At 42.0% G+C, this 20,687-nt stretch overlaps 1 protein-coding gene across 3 annotated transcripts in view; it reads left to right on the forward strand.

Annotated features, from left to right (window-relative positions):
* The window catches only part of LOC125691923 (histone PARylation factor 1), a 45,184-nt gene that overhangs the window by 20,522 nt on the left and 3,975 nt on the right, over positions 1–20,687 (forward strand). The window contains exons 1-6 of one of the 3 annotated variants that reach the window (XM_048941916.1): positions 11,004–11,099; positions 16,306–16,500; positions 17,061–17,591; positions 18,410–18,569; positions 19,113–19,299; positions 19,767–19,865. In XM_048941916.1, the coding sequence (XP_048797873.1) occupies positions 17,226–17,591; positions 18,410–18,569; positions 19,113–19,299; positions 19,767–19,865 (812 nt within the window). In that variant the 5' untranslated portion in view covers positions 11,004–11,099; positions 16,306–16,500; positions 17,061–17,225. Of the gene's footprint in view, positions 1–11,003; positions 11,100–16,253; positions 16,501–17,060; positions 17,592–18,409; positions 18,570–19,112; positions 19,300–19,766; positions 19,866–20,687 lie in introns of those variants that run through there. The other 2 variants (XM_048941917.1, XM_048941918.1) reach the window with 2 other exon arrangements.

The following is a 20,687-nucleotide window of genomic DNA, read 5'->3' on the forward strand; positions in this document are numbered from 1 at the left end:
GGCTGTATGCAGTCACAAGTCTAACATTGCTGTCTCTATTGCTCGTGCTGCATTGATGCAAATCCACTTAGCTAAGGTAATAAAACTCTTACGAATTTCAATAAGTTCAGAATAAAGTTCAATTTCCTGTGTAAACATGAGCTGAAAGGCATTTGTAGACATTGCTGCAGTGTGCATCACAGTACCTCTATTTACTGCAGTAGCTCGAACTTTATTAATCTTTTCCTGACTCTTCCAAAGGAAGAAGTGACACATAAAGGGCGGTAATATTTTCACCCTCCTGCTAATAAAACATCAGCAGATGCATATCAAAGTAGGAACAGTATGCTTGACTTTTGTGATGGTGAGCCAGTAACACATAAGCTGTGTTATGAAACAAATGCAACACAACCTGAATGTGAGGAAGCACAAAAAAAAAAAGCCAAAACCCTGCCCTGATGTTTCGGATGACAACAACGTGAATAAAATGTTCCATGTGCCAAGCATTAGGAGCCCAGTCCAACTTTCTCTGAAGTCAACAGGAAAATTCCAGTAACTGAATGTTACAAAACCCAGAAACATGGCACAACTGTGGAAATGCCACTCGTAAGACACAGCTCTCTGTCTGACTTCAATTCTTACTGAATGAGATCCAAACTCTATATGTTAAAAATCCCGTATTAAATGAGAGCACGGAGCATTAAAACCTATTCGCACACACCAAGCAGCTGAGACTGCCTTCATCAGATTCATGGTAGTTGGAACTGAGATGTAAATACACACTTGAAGATCTTCATCTCAGCACAGTACTTCAATAAAACTGCATTGGTTGTCAAAATAAAATTTATTCTAAGCAATTCTATCTTTGCTGCTTTTTTTTGGCTCCCCCTTTCCTTTTCTGCAAAACAGGCAGTTCTTCAGGACTCCAGGCCTCTCAGATTCTCATCATTTATTGAAAATCTGCCTGAAGGCTGAATTCAGAAGAATGGCAGCAGTGCTGGTAAATAACTAGCCTCTCTTGTTCTGCTGTTACAACTGCAGCATTAGCACCATCTAAATAGTTTATAGACCAAATGGAGAATCCTAGCTCTTCCAAAGCAGAGACACAAATGGCTCGTGACCCAATGGAGCATTTGTCTGAAGTGTGGCTGTACTGCTGCCCATGGACAGGCACAATCAAACTGGTTGCCTCATATTTCTGGTCCAAATAAATGCCAGTAATATTCATCACTTAATCTGACTTCTGAATGTAAAATATTTGGGGGATTTTATTTTTAGTTCTTTGTTGTGCTGTTTTTTTTTTTTTTTTTTTCCCCTGCATGTTATTCCATTTCTGAATTCAGTCATACAAAATACATTATTCGTTTGCTCTGGAGAGAAGTCCTAAATGGCTCTAAAGTCCATCAGGGAATAGCTGATGAGGAGTCCACATATTAAAGTCCACAGACACTGAAAAATTTCAGTTAGCTGGGACTGCAGGGAATTATTCACATCTTCTTTCTATTTTACAACTCAGCAAACCAGAGGGAGAAATAAAACTCCACCAACACAAACAAAACGCTCAAAACCCTGTTTCTCCTTTCCTGTTACTTGTTCTGCTGACGATCTATGAACGTACCCATATAATTTCACAATTTCACCTGTTATTTCCCCCTGGGCCCCCCATATCCCCATTATCCCGTATTCTCCTCTAAACCAATCTGCAATTTGACATTTCCAGACAACCTGGGTGATAGCAGCAAATGCACAGTGTATGGGAACTGCTGAGTCAGGCCTGAAGCTCTGATTGATCACCTGAGGTGAGCCACGAGTCAGCCAGAGGAGCACAGCTGAAGGCAATTCACCTGTGCTGCTGGAAGCTCCTAGATCCATTTAAGAGCTGGCTACCAGTAAGGAAGGATCTTTTCTGGTGATCTGCTTTGCTGGTGTTTTGTGAGCAAGCCCAGGATAGGGGTAAGCCTTCTATTGAGCCTTCTATTGATTCTCTTTGTTATCATAGTGTGCTTTGCCTAGCTCTCTTGTTTATTTTGTGATTATAGCATCCTAATATTCTTTGGTTAAATGCGTAGTGTTAGGTGGATGGTTTGGCTCCATAATCTTCAAGGTCTTTTCCAGCATAAATGATTATGTGATTTTTATCACTTTCTTCCCTTTTATTTCTATTCATCTTCCCTGCATTTTTCTTATCAACTAAGTCAACCAGGTCATTTCAGAGCTTCAAGACCTCAGCTGGGCCCTAGCAGCCTCCCTGGCTAAAGGTTGGGTTTTTTTCTCTCCTACATGTATATATGTGATACTGTCTGAATGTTGGTTAACATTAGTGATGTTTCTGTAAATGATGTGATGCTTCCTGTTGTACCTCAGGTATTTCTTTTCCCTTCTATCTAGTTTATGTTTATTCAGGAGTCTTTCTCATATGAAATCTGCAGTGAGAAGACTACTTGATCTCTTTTTTGAGCTTCCCTTTATAAATGTGAAGTCAAGGAAACACACCTTAGTGAACACAAACTGGGACACTGCTATGAGCTATCAATTTGCATTTGATCTTGTTATGCTCAAGCAAGATTCTCACATCCATTGAATTATTCAAATGTATCCATGTGATGTAAAAAACCCAGGTGTCCAGCACCAGAAAACCACTGAATTGAGACAGAATGAGCAAAGACAGAGAGAGAGAATCAGGTAAGAGAGAAGAAAAAAGTATACCTGAGAACAATAGGTCCCCAGTCCTAAATAATGAATCTGAAAATGCAGGTGCATTTGATGTGTAAAGTGACTGAATTACTAATGGCCATATGAAATGCTGCATTAAATATAATTGCTAGCTTACAAAATGTAATTGTATGTGGATAACGTTTTGAAGGCTGCCCTCATTTTTGTCTAGGAAGCTCAGTGTGGTCACTAATCATCAAACAGAAATGAAGACACAGAGGGCAAAGTGCATGTTCTTGGCTCACACAGGATGAATCCCCCTGACTCAGGCTGGTCTCTGTATTTGCTCTGTGCAGCACACAGCAGTCACAACAGAAGGCCAAGCAGATTTACCAGGCACCATAAGCTTCCCTGCCCACGGTCAGTGCCTTTATCTTCTTTTCTATTTCTTGAAAGTGAAGTTTTCTTTGGTAGCCATCTGGGACAGAAAGTACATTTTTCTCTGCTGATCAACAAACACACTAAAATCAGGAATTAGGATTTTCTACAGTATGCAAACAGTATCAGAATATTCAGTGACACATAACTGGCAAAGCAGCCATAACCCAGATAGTTTCTGATTGAAATGGAAGGTTTCACAGCAAGTCTATTTTGCACTTTCTAAAAAACGTATTCAAACCTTGTTAAATAAGTTCTCAGTATATGGGATACTAAAGAAAGAAATGTTACTATCCACTATTTTCTTCAGCATGCCTTTCAGTAGTGGAAAGAAAAGGGAGCCTGAGTGCAGGGCAGTAAGCTGCATTCATGCAGAAATTTGTTTCATGGGAAATCTCAGGGAGGGCAATCTTTGCAAAAACAGCTGCCATCACACCTCCCATCTGCAACCTGCTTTGATCCCCAGAGGCATGACTGCCAGCTACTCAGCCTTTCCAGGGGAGAAAGAAATGATTCCACTGTTCCACATGGTCAGTTTGATGCGTATCCTTCACCTGATGTGCCAGTTCCAGACTGAGCAATCAGTTATCTGTACGAGTGCATCTTATTCAGAGTGCTTTGAAGATCAAACTCCAAACTCTGGGAGAAAGAGCAAAGAACAGATGCACTACAGGAGACTGCTTTTAGTACTTTTGCAGAATTAGCTATAAAGTCATTTAAAATCAGACTCCATTACACTTGAAAACACATAAGAACTCATTCAAAAATTTAAAGATACGATTGATTTTTCACACATATTGTAGATTCCCTTATCTGAATACATTATTGTTCTGGATCACAAGCTGTTCATCCTTTTTGGAGTTGATAAAGTTGAAAAAATGGCTGCTCAAATTCAGAATAACATCTTTCTAGAAAGCTTAGATAAAATGAAATGAATTAAGGAGCATTCAATCATCAGATCGTAGATTTCATTTGTGTTATTTTTAATATCCAGTTTCTGCCATTGCTTGTTTTACTACTTTCCTGTATTTCTCCCCATGACTCGTTGGTAAATCTGAAGCACTTCATTTTAAATGTTTGTCTTCTGGAGATCAGTCATACACTACGACTACAGAGACTGACAATCTCTTCAGCACAATGTCACTTCCCTTCAGAAACATGGGGTTTTATTCTCCACTCTCTTATCTTTATCTGTTATTCCCTTTAGTTGCACGAAGTTAGTCTTCATTCTCATCAGCGTCGATGAAGAATCAATTCAATAGTTGGTGATGAACATAACTTGGGAACAACGGATTGCAGATGATTTACATGTGATATAGTGATGGTATATTGTCAGCAAATGCTATTTTAAAGGGAGTTTGCAACTCCTGCGACAGAACTGTGTTCCTGACTGAAAAACAAAGTATCAGACCACAGGAGTAACATGAAGAACAAAAATAGTCTATTTTAAAAGCAGAAGCAAACTTGTAAGAATGGGTTAAAAGTGTACACTGACTGCTCTGAACATGTGCTTATTTCTCGTAAATCAAAACATAGTTTTCTATGTTGGCTTTTTTTCCCCCCTGCTTGGATAATGAGCCAGTGACTTCCTGTGTTGCTGTGATGTCCAGCAAAAAGCCTGCTGGGATATCACAGCTATTCCAGAGTGAGCCCACACAGAGTGGCATGCGTCACTGGCTTCATGTGAAGCGATCTGGATGGCTTCAATAAGGTACATTTTTATCTTGTTGCCCACATGGCTTCTTTGGCTGTAGATGTGGTGGTCAGGCTGGGTAAATAAATACTTGTGTGAGAAGAAACAAAACTCTATGAAAACTAAGCCCAGAACATACCTTGAAGTCCTCCTTATACTAGCACAGTACAGATGAACCTGCCTGGTATACTACATCCTATTTGTTGTTGTTATTGTATTCCTAAGAATACAGAACTGTCCTCATAATTTTGCTTAGCAGCTTAAGTAATAACACTTCTCTGAGACTATCAAAGAGGCTTTGCTCCATGACAACCTGACTGAAATGTAAGCTTTTTCTGTTTATTTCAGCATAATTTCTTGATGGCCAAGAACTTGATAATCTATAATGAGAGCAAATGAACTTCCAGTCAGAGATCTAATGTTAGGTCTCCTAGGTGGTAATTTGAACTGAATAGACTCCTATCTGCTGATATTATTACTTGATCTTATGGTTGCAGTTATAAAGCCAAGTTAGAAACAAGCGCTCTTTTAGCTTAGGATTCACTAAAAACAAGTGAAAAGAGAACCCCAGAGCTTCTGAGTCCATTCATCTCAGCGATGATTCACAATTAGACTTAGGCTGCTGCCTAGAAATTGCATGTGATCTGCTTAGGAGAGGTGCTGATTCTACAGTAGACAGGCACTGGAACACAAAGCAAAGTTTTCCAGGCTGGGAGGCCCGTTTAACTCACCATAACTGGATGTGGACATTGTCACAAACCATTAATTTCTCTTCAAGTAATCCTTATTTGCTCTTTACCAGTCCAAGGAGAAGGATAGTCTGAGCATATGCTCACTGGGCTTCTTTCCTACTGCTCAATCTTACTAGCTGTGAACTATTTTGCAGTAGCCATTAAGCGCTATTCAGTAGTGAGTCCAGAAAGCAGCTCCTACAGTGAACTTGGGGCTGCGTTAACTGAATGCTGGGTATCTGAAAACCAGAAAGCAAAAGGTAGTTGGGATGTCTGTCCCACAGACAAGAGAAGAAACAATAAATATGACAGAGTAAAGGAGCAACAGTGAGAATCTGAGAGCCTTGGAAGACAGGAGAAGAGAAGAACACCTCTCAGGGACTAAGGGAATGGCATCACAGCATGTGTGTTGAGGTGTGGATCTTCTGTGGCTGCAGACACTTTCTGATCAGAAAACACCAATAGTCAAAATGGTGGAAAAGGAAGAGAGGGCAGAGGAAGGTAGAGAGACTCTTGAGGATGGGGGCAATGGAACATGGGGGAGGGGGAAAAAAAAGGGGGGAATGTAAAACAGGCAAAAGAATTCAAGGCAAGCAAAATTACAGGTAATGGGAAAGAAATCAAACTGATGTGAGTTAAAATCTGGAAGGAAAAAAGGGATCTTTAGGAAGGAAAGGCTGGGAAGGGGAGGAGGGCGAGTTGCTCTGTAAGTGAGAGAGCCATGGGAATGTGTGGAGCTCTGCCTAAGGATGGCTATAAACCAGCTGAGAGTTTTCAGGTTGGGGTTTGGTTGGAATTAGTTTCCAGCGCAGAATATCTTGGGCAACACTGCAGTGGCTATCTGCCAAGACTTCCTCATAATTAAGAAGTAGTAGATGAGATGTTCTTAATGCAAGTAATAGTCCATGTGTATACCTATAAGCTCTCCAGGGGCTCTGGGTGTGTAGTTTTGCTACCAGAGTATGCTGAAACTTCCATCTTTGTCAGCAGCAGTGGCTACATTCAAGTTACAGAAAACATGGCTAATGAGTCAATAAACATGACTGTATTCTACCCAGTATTCAGGCACACTAAAGGGAATCTCAGAACTGATCCTAATGATCTGGTTCAGATCCTCAGAACTGGAGCCTAATGGGAATCCTTCAACTGATTCCAGAAAGAGGTGACTAATAAATGCTGCACAATGATGCTCAAGGCAAGCTCACTGTGCAGTATATTTATAACTGGCATTTTAGAAATCACAAGGGGCCATGAGTCACGTCCTGACCTTAACAACAGGCTCATGCAACCATTTTGTAGAATCACTTTTAATGACCAGGATCCAACTAGGTCTGACTCTGCCCTGCGTTTCTGATGTTTCAGAGACTGACTCCACCCATGATTCCAACATCAGCTGGAACAAGTGATCAAAGTCAGCCAAAAGGCTGATACATGTGTGAAGAACAGAGACACCTCTGGATTCCTGCCTACCCCAATGTCAGAATGCTTACTACCTTATAACAGAACGGATGTCCTGGTAAAAGAGGACAAAACCACAAGGCAATGTTATTATTTAATTATTAATACTATCATGAGATCAAGCCAAACGCTTTTGACAGCTTCTCTCATAGACTGTCCTGCATTATGATGAGGAAAAGTAATGAACCTTTTTGCAAGGACAGACCAAGCTCATGTATCAGAGAGCAAAGGCAGCACAGCACAGGTGTCATTTCTTACATTACTTTCTTTATTAAAATAAAGTACTTGTAAGGCTCTGGGTGGCTCCACGTAAATGCTTGCAGAGAGGACAGATTCCAAGAAGCAAAATAATGTATTTTCAGTGATTCAAAGCCACGAAGCAGAATGATTTTCCTAAATAACAGTGTGGAAAAGACAAGTGATAGATGCTAAGACAAGCTGACAGGGATCTAGGTAGATGTGCGTAAATGTGACTGGGACTGCTGAAAACCTGAAGCTCAAGTAATGTACCAACAATTCTAATAGGGAAATCTGCCTTCATCGATCTGTGCCCATAATTAATTCACTCTGATCCATGCATGTTGAGAGGATAGCTCCTGCTAGCTGCCTCCATTACTTTCAGGCCCTGACTTGCTCTGCTTGGAGTATTAGTTAGGCATGATGAAGGAAATGAATAGAAGAAGCGTGAGGCAGGTAAGGAAGAGGTAAAAGGGAACACATTGATTTGCACTGACATGGGGAATTAGTCATATGAGGGGGAAGACTGAAATGAGTTCCTGAAGGATCCATTTTAGCATGTGTCTTCTCTTAATGTTTTTGTCCATGATGTGGTCAGAAACTGAAGTTTGCTGATGAAGATGGGAAGCAGCACCAGCCACGATGAGAACTAACACAGAAAAGTACAGCCCATCTCAGCACAGAGTGCTTTCCTCAAAAGCAAGCAGGACAGGCATCCCTAATAATTTTTTAAACAAACTGTTTTTTGAAGATGAAAACTATAGAAGTGAATACACATCAAAGTAGACTCCAAAGGGAAAGAGTCTCCTTTAGACATACAAAGAGGTGCAGAATTTGCAGTATAGATAGAAGTATGGAATTCCATGGTAATTTTCAGTCATGGTATCGTTGTAAAATCATTCACTAACCAAGTCTGTCTTGGAGGGCATTTACCTGACTTCTGGGCCATAGCTGCAATTTATTACATAGCATAGCATGCTTGCTTTTACCTCATTCAGTTAACAGTGGTCTTTATGTAGGTTTTAAACCCAATACAACCTTCCATTCAGACATCCAACGCTCTAATATTCTGGCCTAAATCTGTACTGAAATGCTATTTTTAAGGCTGGGATGAGAGTAATAAGCCATCACCTCGCAGATTCCTTTTTGTCCTCCATGAAGCATGTATCTGAAGCATTGCACAAAACAGCCTCTAATCGATCCTGAGCTAGGGGCCAAGCAGCAGGAGTCCAACCCATGGGTCAGTGAAGGTAAGTGGTAAGTTTCCATTTGATTCTGTAACTACACAGGGATTTTACTGAAACTTCGGGCACTCGGACAACCTGCGCTCTTGAGAGAGACAAAAACTTTCACACTGCTCCTCAAAAAAAAGAAGTTGTGGCCGAGTTTGTGGCGGTAGCACTACTTCACATCCAGCTTTCACACAGCTTTCACACAGCTGTTCTCATGGATCCTTTTGCAAAAACAAAAAAATGGGGGGGGGGGGAGAGGGAGGGGAATTAAAATGGCCCCTTTCCTCACTCTTACTGAGTACCTGTGCAAAACTGATCTTCCACTCCAGGGTTTTCTGTTTGCATACCACGTTTTCACCCAGCTCATATCTGCTTAAAGGAATTTTATGTAAGGGGGCTCACAGAGTATGAACCTCTTGACTAGATCCACTGATGTGCCTCATGCATGCAAGTATTTGACCAAAATTGCGGAATAAACTTTTGCTTCCTTATTCAGCCTGTGAAGTCTTGAAAGCTTCCATACACCTACATTTTATTTTATTTCTAAAACACTGCATTATGAACAGATTTACCAGGGGGCAAGTAAAAGAGCTGCAGCTCCTGCTTGAGCCCATTTACACTGCCCAGATTGATGTGTTCTCTGTGTCATATGACAGAAGATACGCTGTGCTGTTCAATGGCACCCTTATTCACATCCTAACTGCACCCAGCCCTGATGTATAGCAGTACTGTGTGAACAGATTGCTTTCATGACAGTTTTGAAACTAAGAAGCCAGTTTGAATTGCAATTTTATTTTCAACCATTCTCAAGTGATGTCTACAGCCTGTGACACAACTGACTCCAACACAGAGCTGATCACACCTGTGCTAAAGTGTCAGTGTAAATAAGCAGACAGTTCTGAATGGTTACCTTATATAAACCACACAGCTTTAAAGGGCAATTCACGGCCACGGAGAAGTTTAGAGTCCTAATACTGAGTTGGCAAACAATCTAGCCACTTCTTTTCAGTCCTCATCTTCTTTCTTAAGTGCTAACTGCATAAAAACATGCCAAATGTAACAAACTGCCCCCAAAAATACATCAAGGACAACTTAAATTCTGGGTTTCTACATAACTGGAATGCTGCTACCCAGAAGACTCTATAAGCTTTGTTATGTGCACCCAGTGTAATGCAGTATAATGCACAGATACTCACCCTAACAGATGGTGTGGAAGGAACAAGATCATGGTAATTACTGCAAAAATGAGGACAATGATGAATGGGGAAGAACTTGGAGCTAAACTTCCTTCCAGAACAACATTTTCTTCAAATAAAATAATGACACTAATTAGTATTATGATAAAAGACTGATTTAAGAATTACTGATAATTACTTAGCTATTATTCATCAGAGATGCTGCTGGATCGTACAGTACTTCATCTGCTCTAGAAAAAAATGAAACTTCCAGAGGTTGGTGTCTTTTTTGGTTTATAGAAATTTAACTACTCATGTTACCATTATCAGTCATGTGATTGAATCACCATGGCTTACTTTAAAGGAAAAAAAAAAAGCAATTTCTCTCATGATTACAATTCTGAATGTCTCTCAGGACAAAAGCTCTGTCTTGTGGACATTTTCAGTTTTGTCTCACTGCACAGAAAAATACTGGTGTATAACACTGTGCCTGTGGTTGCTAATATGCTCACTGTGCAGTCAACTGTTTCATAGCACTACACACACACCAACAGTTAGTTGATGAGCTTTATAACTGTATTCAGACCTACATACACACATTCACAACGAACCTCCTGTCTACTTCAATTGATACTTCTGTTGGCTTAGTTGTCACATTCTGTTTATTTTTAATTACTATTAAAATTACTATTTTAATTTTATTTATTATTATATATATATTATATATTATATATATTATTATTATATTATTATATTATATTATTTATTTATAATTAATTAATATTATATATCATATATTATATATTATTATATTATTATTATGTATTATTATATATATTATAAAATATATATTATATATTTTATTTATTTATTATATATTTATATTTAACTATTACTATTACATTACTATTTATTTTTAATGAACGATGCCAACTCAGAAAGTATTTTACACACACTGTTGACTAAACAGTTATGAAGACACACATTTGGGGTCAGAAAGAAGGAAAATGGCTTTGCCACGCTGCAAAGCTAATATGTTGATGGTGAATGTGAAACAAGACAACTGCAAAATTGAACAGTGGGTTGTAAGAACACCCAGATCAAGGTTTATTTACCCAGTTTTCTTATTCCTCTAGCAAATGCTATCAGCTATCACATAACTGGCTGAGTTTGGAGCCCACTTTTCACAGGAGTTTTAAGATCCTTTGCTGCACGTTCAGCTCTCCCATCTGAAATGCCAAACTGGATCTTTACCTTTTCTTTTCTTTTTTTTTTTACATACATAGGAATTATGTATGGGAACTGCTGAGTCACGGCCTGAACCTCTGATTGATCACCTGAGGGGAGCCACGAGTCAGCCAGAGGAGCACAGGTGAAGGCAATTCAGCTGTGCTGCAGGAAGGAGCTGTGCTCCTAGACCTGTTTAAGAGCTGGCTACCAGTGGCGAAGGATCCCTTCTGGAGATCTGCTCTGCTGGAGTTTTGTGAGTGAGCCCAGGATAGGGGTAAGCCTTCTATTTACTCTCTTTTGTTATCATAGTCTGCTTTGCCTCACTCTCCTGTTTATTTTGTGATTATAACATCCTAATATGCTTTGATTGTACCAAAATAAAACACTACAGGCTTCTCAGCCCTTTAGCTTTCATTTGGATTCTTGGTTATCAGCCCACTGAGTGCTTCTGTCAGAATCTGACCCACATCAGAAAACGCTTTTGTCATATTCAAAAGGCCGCACAGTATGAAGAGGGCTAAATGGTAACAAAGTAACTTTTTCATTCAGGAAACCAGCCTTATTGCTCCAGTCCTCTTTGAGGTGTGTGTGTGGGGGGATAAGAGACAAAAAAAAACAACTAAACTTTGATCTTTTCTTTAACAACATCTACGTAGCAGATGCTCTCCCATGAGGTTTCCAGGATGTTATGTCACAATTAAAATAACCCCAATGTTTGACAAAAATCTGTACCCTATTTCCTGCAATGGCTTAATCTTACCTGTACAGCTGAAAATCACAGCAGTCTTTACACAACAGAACTTGCTATGCTGTTCTAAAACTACAGCTGCCAACATTTTTTGTGAGCCAATTATGCTGAGTTCTGGTCATGACATTACACTCACATACAATGAAGTACAGATATAATATAGTTAGTAACTGCAATAGTTAGTAACATTCCCAAGACAGAGGCTTTGACTATTTTTTGCCACATCATGTGAGAACTCCTTAAGGTTCTTATTGTGCTGATCACTTAGTTGTGGCTTATAAAGCTGATATGCTACAACGTGTAGGCAATGAAAGGCAGCTTCAGTGTATTCATGAGTATCTGTCATCCGTAAAAGCTGTGTTTGTGCACTGTGAAAAGTAGTACATCCCATTACACACAAATCTTAACTCTTCTGAACAGCAAAGAGCAAAGCCAAAAATCTTATTGTGAATGAAGCATTCACCAGCTTCTGGGCCACTACCCTATTTTTAAACCTCACTGTTGATACTAAAGCTGTCTAAATTGCCCATGTATACTTACATATCAGAACGAAAGTTGCAGGCCCTAGAGAAATGAAGTTACACGAGACATCATGTTGGCTCCTCAAGGTTGAGGAAGGATGTCATTCTGTTCCTGTGGTGTGAATGACTGCAGTTTCCCAGTGATGTCTGTACTAGGTTACTGCACTAAGGTAACCTGGTGTGAAAGGGGTGGTGAGCCCAAGGCTTCCATAGGTCTGCATCACAGGGAAAGGCCAGGCACTACCTCCTCCCACTGTCATCCTGGTGAAAAGAGGGCTGTTTCCTGCTACTGGGTGTAAGCTTGCCTTAGACAGTAGTTACTATCTTTCAGTATGCTATAACCACGGGGATGGGCTTTTTTTTTTCTACCTTGGCTCTTGTTTATGGTAGCTCACAGTATCAAGACATGAACAGCGGGATCACTGAAAACAGATTTGGATGCATTGTCAGTGTTGTGCAAAGGTGCAATATGGTAATGACAGGCAAGCACCAAACTTGCCTGGTTCCATAACAGGAAACAGCAGAGTTGTGTCAGCACTTTGCTGCACTTGAATTGACTAAGCTTATAGCTGGAAAGCTAACGTGTTTGGGAATGAACTGTGCTGATGCTATGTATCTGTTAGCTGGGAATGGCACAGCAGAACGCCAGGTTCAGCACTCCTTTCCAGGGATGTTTAAGTCTGTTGTGTTGTTGTGTTGAAGCCATATGGAAAGGAAACCTCCAAGCAGGTCTGAGAGTAGTGCTTTAGATACGAACACAAGCCCAAAAACCAAAATTAGATTTTAGTGCTGTTTTAGCCTATGCTAAAACTAGCTTTTGTTCCTTTCAATCTCTGCTGCTTGCCAGGATGCAAAGAAAAGTGCAAGAAAAGGTTTTTGTTCCAGAAGCAGCTAAATATGGTTGGATTGCTCACCCTCAACCACTCACTAAATCTGAGGACTGAGCATGGTAAGCTTTTGCTGACGAGATGGTGGCTGCATAGGTTGTGAGTGGGAAGAGTATCTGTGGGAAAGGCACCAAGCTGGTCTGAAACTCAGTCAGGACAACACTGAAGACACCATCAGTGTGAAGGAGGCAGCAATAGATGAGGCAATCTGCCCAGTCAGCCTGTTGAGGTTTGTGTAGGTGGGATCCTTGATATCTGGCTTGCAGTTACAGATGTTCAAGATGGCCTCGTTGTCCACCATGAAGGAGCAGTCCGTGTTCCAGAGAGGTGTGGGTGCTGAGGATGAAGTTGTTGGGTGGGGTTGGGTACACAGACAACTCCAGCTTGGATTTCTGGCCGTCCTCCAAAGAGAGCTGCCCCATAAGGCATGAAGTGAACCTCAAGCCTTTACCTCCCCAAAGTTGTGCAAGGTCGGGGAACTCTTGGAGCCTGTACTTGTCAGCCATTGTACGAGCCCTGTCAACAACAGAATTGCTGATCTCCTCACCCGTAGTGTGGTTGTCCCAAGAATAGTTACTAGAAGCATCTTCTTTGCCACGGATGAGATGCTCCAGGTGGAAGAGTGTGTAATAGGTCTCAGTCCTGATTTCATCAATGAAGATTTAACTTCCTGGGATAATACATTTAGCAGTACTGCACCTGATGACAGTGTTGAATATACACTGCTGTGCTTCATAGTAAACATATTAATTAATTTGTTACCTGTAAATCTTAACTGCATTTGCTTAACTGCAAATGATCTTACTTGAATTATAGTTCTGTACAATCACAGGACTACGAAGGAAATTAGTAGCATGGATGGTAGGGGTCAGATTGCACACTTATGCAATCAGAGTGGTTTTCCTTTACTCAATTCAGAGCAGAAAGAAAGGCAGGTTTTGGGTTGCAAGTAAAACACTACTGCTAACTTAAAAACCATAGGCTACTGCTAGGTACCAGATCTAAATAAACAGTGGTTCAAAATGCTGGATTACAACAGTACCAAGCTTTGAGGTTTCTTGTCAAGAGTTGTTATTTTAAGGCTCTCTGAGTTGATGCCAAAATAATAGTAATCACTACACTAAAAGGTGTATGTGATTCCAAGCCCTTCACAACCATCTACTTATATCCTTATCCGTGTTCTAGACATTCCCAATACAAATCAACACGAAGCCTCTAGGATTTCTCAGGAAATAGATGGCCTGCAATATCATTGAGTTTTATTCCAGTGACAAGACCTTTTTTCTCCTCCTGCCACCGTGTTTTCTTCTCTCATTCATCCTGATGTATACATCCTACCTCACAGAACTGCAAGGAGAGCTGGCAGCAACCCAGGACAACCTATCAGCCCAGTCAGCAGTGAGGTGGTGACTCAGCAGAGGCTTTGCAGAGGTCTTTGCAGTCTGCTGCAGCACTGCTCACTCACAACCTTCCCGGAGGCAGATCCCTCATCCTTGACACTGACTGTGTACACCGCAGTTCTTGCTCATCCTTGCTTTTTTATGGGAGGGAGGACACGTTTTCCTCTGAACTGGAAAACATGGAGCTGTCGTACAGCAGCTAATAATGGTAGGACCAGTGGCTCTGTGTGATCTAAGGATCATTTAAGGCATACGTGTCCAACCCACTAGCTATACAGTTTTCTTGCCCCCTTTTTTTCTTAATAATAATAATAAGAAGAAAACATAAAAGGTTTGTTACACACAGTGACTACGTTATACTTTCATATGCAGCTCAGGTAAGCCAAAAGGTTGCACACCCATGATTTCAGGCTTAACTTGGTAATTCTGTGAAGTAACTCATTAAGAGCCAGACATTCACTTAAACTGTAATGTTAAAAACTAATTAGAAATAGTATAATTTCACAGTATGTCCATAACCCACTCAAAACAGACAAACAAAAATCCAACATACTTGGTACATATGCTGAGACTGAGTAGAGTAAGACTCAGTTATCTGAAGCTAAGAAGCAGCTTTTCTCCCAAAGGAGCTGCACTGAATGGTGTACAAGTACACACAGCCTGGCCAGGAATGGATTTAGGTACTTCTTTGTCTTGTTTTTTTTTCTTTTTTATAATGATAAGCATTTTAATGGCTCCCTCTTGTGGCAAGTGAAGCACAGTAGCACGTTCCTCTGCAATGGAATTTGTATATATTTATATTGCGTGGTCTAGTCATCAGTACATTGTGGAGACCAATGAGAAGACTGCACACCTACCCCTTACTGCTTAGGTACCCTGTAAATTATCTAAAAATATGACTTGAATGTATACAAAAGGGTGGGGAAAAATAGATGAATAATATGTGTCACACAACTGAATGGGTAATGCAGAGCAGATTATATCGTGCCTTGCAGGAAACTCAGTTCTTAGGACTCTGGAACACCTGACACAGACTATCTGACAGCGAAGACATAAGAGTCTGTTCATCAGTAGGAAGAAGATGGCTCTAATATACTTTATTGTATATTCTTTTTTTGTTGCTTATGCTTTGTGAGAAGTCTTACATGTTACAGCCTTACAAGTCGTTAACAGAAGGAATGCTAATATAACTAGCAATATCAAGTTATATGTGTTTTCCAAGTCTGGGACTTTAGAGGTCAGAACAAATTATTTGGAGGTAGATATGCACAGACTGAATTATTGCTTGTCTACAGAGAGAAAAAAATACAACAGTGTTTAGAATGATCATTTAGTATCTTAAATGTTTTTTTCTGCTGTTGTTTCCTTTGGGCAGAGGCCCTACATGGTGTAACTGTGGGATCCCACAAGCTCTCTCTCTCTAAAATTCAGAGAAGAACTGATGAGGATAAAGACTTTACAGAGGAGTAACTGCAAGAGTTTATTAAACATTAAGTTCAGAAGGGTTGTTGTGAAAACATCTTCGTAGCTACTGCCTGAAAGTAGATACCTGTGACCTCAGAAATGCTCTTTCTATCAATCCAGTCATTCAAAGTTAGATTTCTGAACGTACCGCCAACATGTTCTCAGCTGAACCAAGCTAACTGCCTCACAGCGTAAGCCTGATGGGGTGCAATCAGGCAACTGAGCCCATTTCTCCTGATGTACTCATTCCAAAACTGTTTGTAACGTTTATATAAAATGTATGAGTTACACCACACATATATACGTCTGTAAATGTATACATCCTCAGACAAAATGAGTTCTTATTTTACTTATGACCAAACACTGTTACTTTTACTCAATCTAGTGGCTGCAGCACCTGCCTGAAAAGCATGAGATGATTTCTTACCTTTTCTCCTGGATACTGTGCCTTTCTTTCCAGGGGTATCTCAGCAGACTACTCTGGAAGAAAGATGCTCTCATTCTTGAATAGCTTCTGCGGAGAAAAGAATGAAAAATAAAGTGATATACAACGTTTCACAAGAGCTGCATCTGTACTACAGAGGAAACACCCCTCCAGTCAGGCTTGTGAGGCTTCTCACTATCAACCCTATAAAATGCCCAAGTACTGATCCAGGTGAGTAGCATTTTTTTCTGTTATAGTTTTGCCTTGTGAGGTACCGGCATGCCTCAAACGTGCCCGTCACATGTTCACCTCACACCCCTGTTACGTCTCAGTGCCGGAATGCAAAATATTCTAAGAGGAAAAACATCTAACTGAGGTTGTGGAAAGGTTCTACCTTCTCGACTCAAAATGCAGCAGCTTTCACCATTCACTTTGCAGCAGAAGGCTAACGTGGCAGGAACACACACTGCAGACTGCGGGCTGTCTGAGCTACCCTTCCTGCGGTGCTCTTGTGTTCAGCTTACAAGTGTTTTCCTTGTAGAATGGAGGATGGCTTTTTGGAACTTCATTTTAGTGAAAATGGACAAGGAGGCTTGAAAAGGATCCGCAAAGCTGTGGGTCTGGACGTGAGGTAAATTAAGGAATTGGTTCCTCGAGGCTGTGTCCTGAGGTGGAAGAACCTCAGTCTGGCCAGTGTTAAGAAGCTTTTCCTTGGTTCTTCGTAATTCTTTGCTTATTTAGCATGTAATGAATAACAGCTAATTCCTTAACTGCATTCACTTTGCAATCAGGAAAAGCCAATCCTGAAACGGTAACGGATGGCAGAAGCTAGCAGTCGTTAGATGTAACACCTGAATGGGGAATACAGGCACCTCTCGCGCCACTGCTCCATTCCACTGCTGGAGGTTAGGACTCGGTTGAGCGAAGCTAGCTGACGGACTGCAACGCGAGGGGAGATGGAGCTTTGTTCTCCTCAGAAGCAAGACCCGGTCACCTCCACCAAGCTGCTGGGGAAGCCGCTCCTCCAGGTGCATTCACCCAGCTTCCAGTACGGCTCAGGTCTGCTATGCTGCAGACTGCAGCGACACCGAGACCAGCTGCCGCTCGCGCCTGACCGCCTGCTCGCGCCCTTCACTTCCCGCCCAAGGCGGAGCGCGAGGAGAGGAGCGCGGCCACCCCCGCGGGGGGCGGGCGGCGTGCGCATGCGCGGAGGCCCAGCGACCGATCTCGGAAGGGGCGGGGCGAGGCGCGATGCGAACGGCGGGAGCATGACAGGTGGCGGGAAGCGGCGGCAGCGCGCGGCGGAGCCGGAGGGAGAGCAGGTGGGCGCTGGGGAGCGCGCGGGCGGCTGGGGGCGGACGGTGAGGCGGGTGAGGGGCTTGGCGCGCGGCTTGGCCGGGCGGCACCGGCGAGAGGGCGGGCGGGAGCTCTGCTAGGCCTGAGTGGCGGCCGTGCTGCTGCCGGCCCGCGGCTAATGGCACGGTGGCTCCGGCGGGGAGGGCTTGTGACGTGTGGCTGAGTTGTATTGGCCTCTAGGAAGGCAGGCTGAGGGAGCTGAGCTTGTTCAGTTTGGAGAAAAGAAGGCTGTGAAGAGACCTCACTATAGCCTTCCACAGGGAGCCTACAGATAGGAGGGGAGTCAGCTCTTTGAAAGGGTAGATAACAGCAGGACAAGGGGAAATGGCTTGAAGTTGAGGGAGGGAAGATTGAGGTTGGATGTCGGGGGAAGATCTTTGCTCTAAGACTGGTGAGGTGCTGGAGCAGCTGCCCAGAGAGGCTGTGGATGCCCCGTCCATCCCTGGAGGTGTTTAAGGCCAGGTTGGATGGGGCCCTGGGCAGCCTGGGCTGGTATTAAATGGGGAGGTTGGTGGCCCTGCATGTAGCATGGGGTCTGAGCTTCGTGATCCTTGAGGTCCCTTCCAACCCTGGCCATTCTGTGGTTCTGTGATCAGCCCATAAGGGCCCTGGTCCACTGAGATGACAGCAGCGCTTTGTGCTGCTGTGTGTGAGTACAGGGGTGAGGTGAGGCACTGGTAAGGTCTCTGTGCAAAAGAGGCACTCGGATCTATGTGTGCGCTTTGCAGAGTTCAGTGTGACCATCAGGAAGCACTCGGGTGCACTTTTCTTTCTGTGTCTGCAGTGCGACAAAAACAGGGACACCAAGAAGAGAAGATCAGGCCAGGCAGAGGCACGCGATGCCCTCCAGCAAGAAGCAGAGTCTTGCTATCGGCTGAGGCTGCCTGAGGACTTCTATCAGTTCTGGAAGTTTTGTGAGGAACTAGATCCCGAGAAACCAACTGGTAGGCTGTGTGATTCTCAGTGGTTTTTGGCTTTTCCCTTTCTAACAGCTGGGAGGGAGGCAGACGGGGCTGTGAGAGGCATCCTCGTGCTGCTCTGTTTTCAGTTCAGGGGCAAGGTAATTCAGTGAGTATAAACAAGAATGCTGGGCTGCTCACAAGGACGTCGGTGTGCTTCAAGCTTTCTGAAATAAAATGGCATAATGAAAGGGACTAAATGTGGCCTAATTCTGCCATTCTTGCAAGCCCATCTGAAGTATTTAACGAGGAAATACAGCATTCCTCACATGAACTCAGACTTCATCTGCCCCAAATTGATTTTATTATAAGACGATATAGTGTCCCTAGGTGCTCTAAAAATGACACTTTGTTTTGATGTGAGAAGAGTAATAATCTAGCTCTTGAAGGGAAACTATCTGGGTAGAATATCTCAGCTTTTGTCATCTGCTAAACAGCACACCCAACTGTTACTTGTGGAGGCTTTTGATACCTGAGTGACACAGGAACTGTCTCAGTTTACAAAACAGTTCACCCTCTGCTTTTCAGATGCACTTGTGTCAAGTGTTGGGCTTACACTGGTTGGACCTTATGACATTCTTGCTGGGAAACACAAAAAAGCAAAGTCGACAGATGTGAACTTCAGTCTTCACTGGAGATTCTTCTATGATCCCCCTGAATTCCAGACTATACTTGTTGGGGATAGCAAAACACAGTATCACATGGGATATTTCAGGTATTTGATTCAATCTATGGTAATATAGTTGTGTGTAACTTTGTTTTCTCATCTTTGTTTTCCACGAGACAGGATTTGAGAACTGCACTATCATCTCTCTCCTGTAGTAGGATATTAACATGTGAATTGGTATTTTAATAAAAGAAGATCAAAGACGTTGAAGAGAAGATGGAAATATTTATTAAACTTCTTCCCCCAAATTCTCCAGAGCTTTTTCACTCATTGGTCTTTAATTCTAATTTTATTTAAAAAGTCAAGCATGATGAAATAAGGGGAACCTGCATTCTCTGCATGTACTGATAGGAGTTCCTTTCAAAGCCGTGCTGTAAGGCTGTACAGCTGCTTAACTGTGCTTTTGTTAGCTTTCTGGAGATGGCAGCATGGCAAGGAGGGAAATTTATCTCAGTTTGGAATAGGAGAAACGGGCACAGCTTGAGTATTATTTGTATGTACTTGTTCATAAACAGGGATGTGCCAGATGAGCTTCCAGTGTGGGTTGGTGCAAATGAAGCAAGGAAGAGCTGTCTGATTTCACAAGTTGGTGATAATGTATTTGCTGCAGTCAAGTAAGGTTCATATTTACTTTTATTCATAACAAGTTGTGTAGAAAACAAACCATTATTAATGTAGCTATCTTACCGTGCCTCTTTCTTCCTCAAGAAACCCTCCCTTACCCCTGCTCTGATAGCAAGCTTTAAGCTGCCCTGAAAATCTTCCATAGGCTTCTTGAAAATGTTTTCCTTTTATAAATAGAATGCTAAGAGTGAGTTGTCTGAATCTTCAAATGCACTGGAATGACTCCAAGGGGGATAGGCTCTTAAGGAAAAGCTGCCCGCTTCATGTGTCAGAGAACTTTGTAGGTAAAGAATAAAGCACCTCAAACAGTGGTGAAGAAAATCTGATCATACTAAATGAGTAAGGTGTAGCTTTCTTTTTTTCTTGCACACTTAAAACTACACTTTATATTCTAAAAAGAGGAACTACAGGAAGCCCTGTTTCTGAGCTGGGGCATGGAGATAGAATTCCTTGATTCATATCCTTTACCATATCATGCATCGTGAGCTTAAACAGTGGAAGTGTGAGTACTCCTGTCTAATGAACTGCCAGTTAAAAATGGAAAGCTCTCTGAGGACAGATTGGTGTCAGTAAGTGGAAGCATACGAAGGAAACCTCCCATAAAGAGCTCTCGTGTAGTGCAGTTCAGTGATGACATTTGTTCAAGAAGCACCATAAATACGTGTTGATGTGCATGACTTGGATGGCAAAAAGTGTATGAGGCACTGAAGCAGTAAACTAAATTCTTCAGATAGCAGCATGTATAGTTAAAAGTTCCTGAGCATCTTCAGCACCTGCAGATTACATAAACTGTATTGTAATACAGCAAATAC

This window comes from Lagopus muta, chromosome 4 (assembly GCF_023343835.1).
Source record: "Lagopus muta isolate bLagMut1 chromosome 4, bLagMut1 primary, whole genome shotgun sequence".
Taxonomy (NCBI): Eukaryota; Metazoa; Chordata; class Aves; order Galliformes; family Phasianidae; genus Lagopus; species Lagopus muta.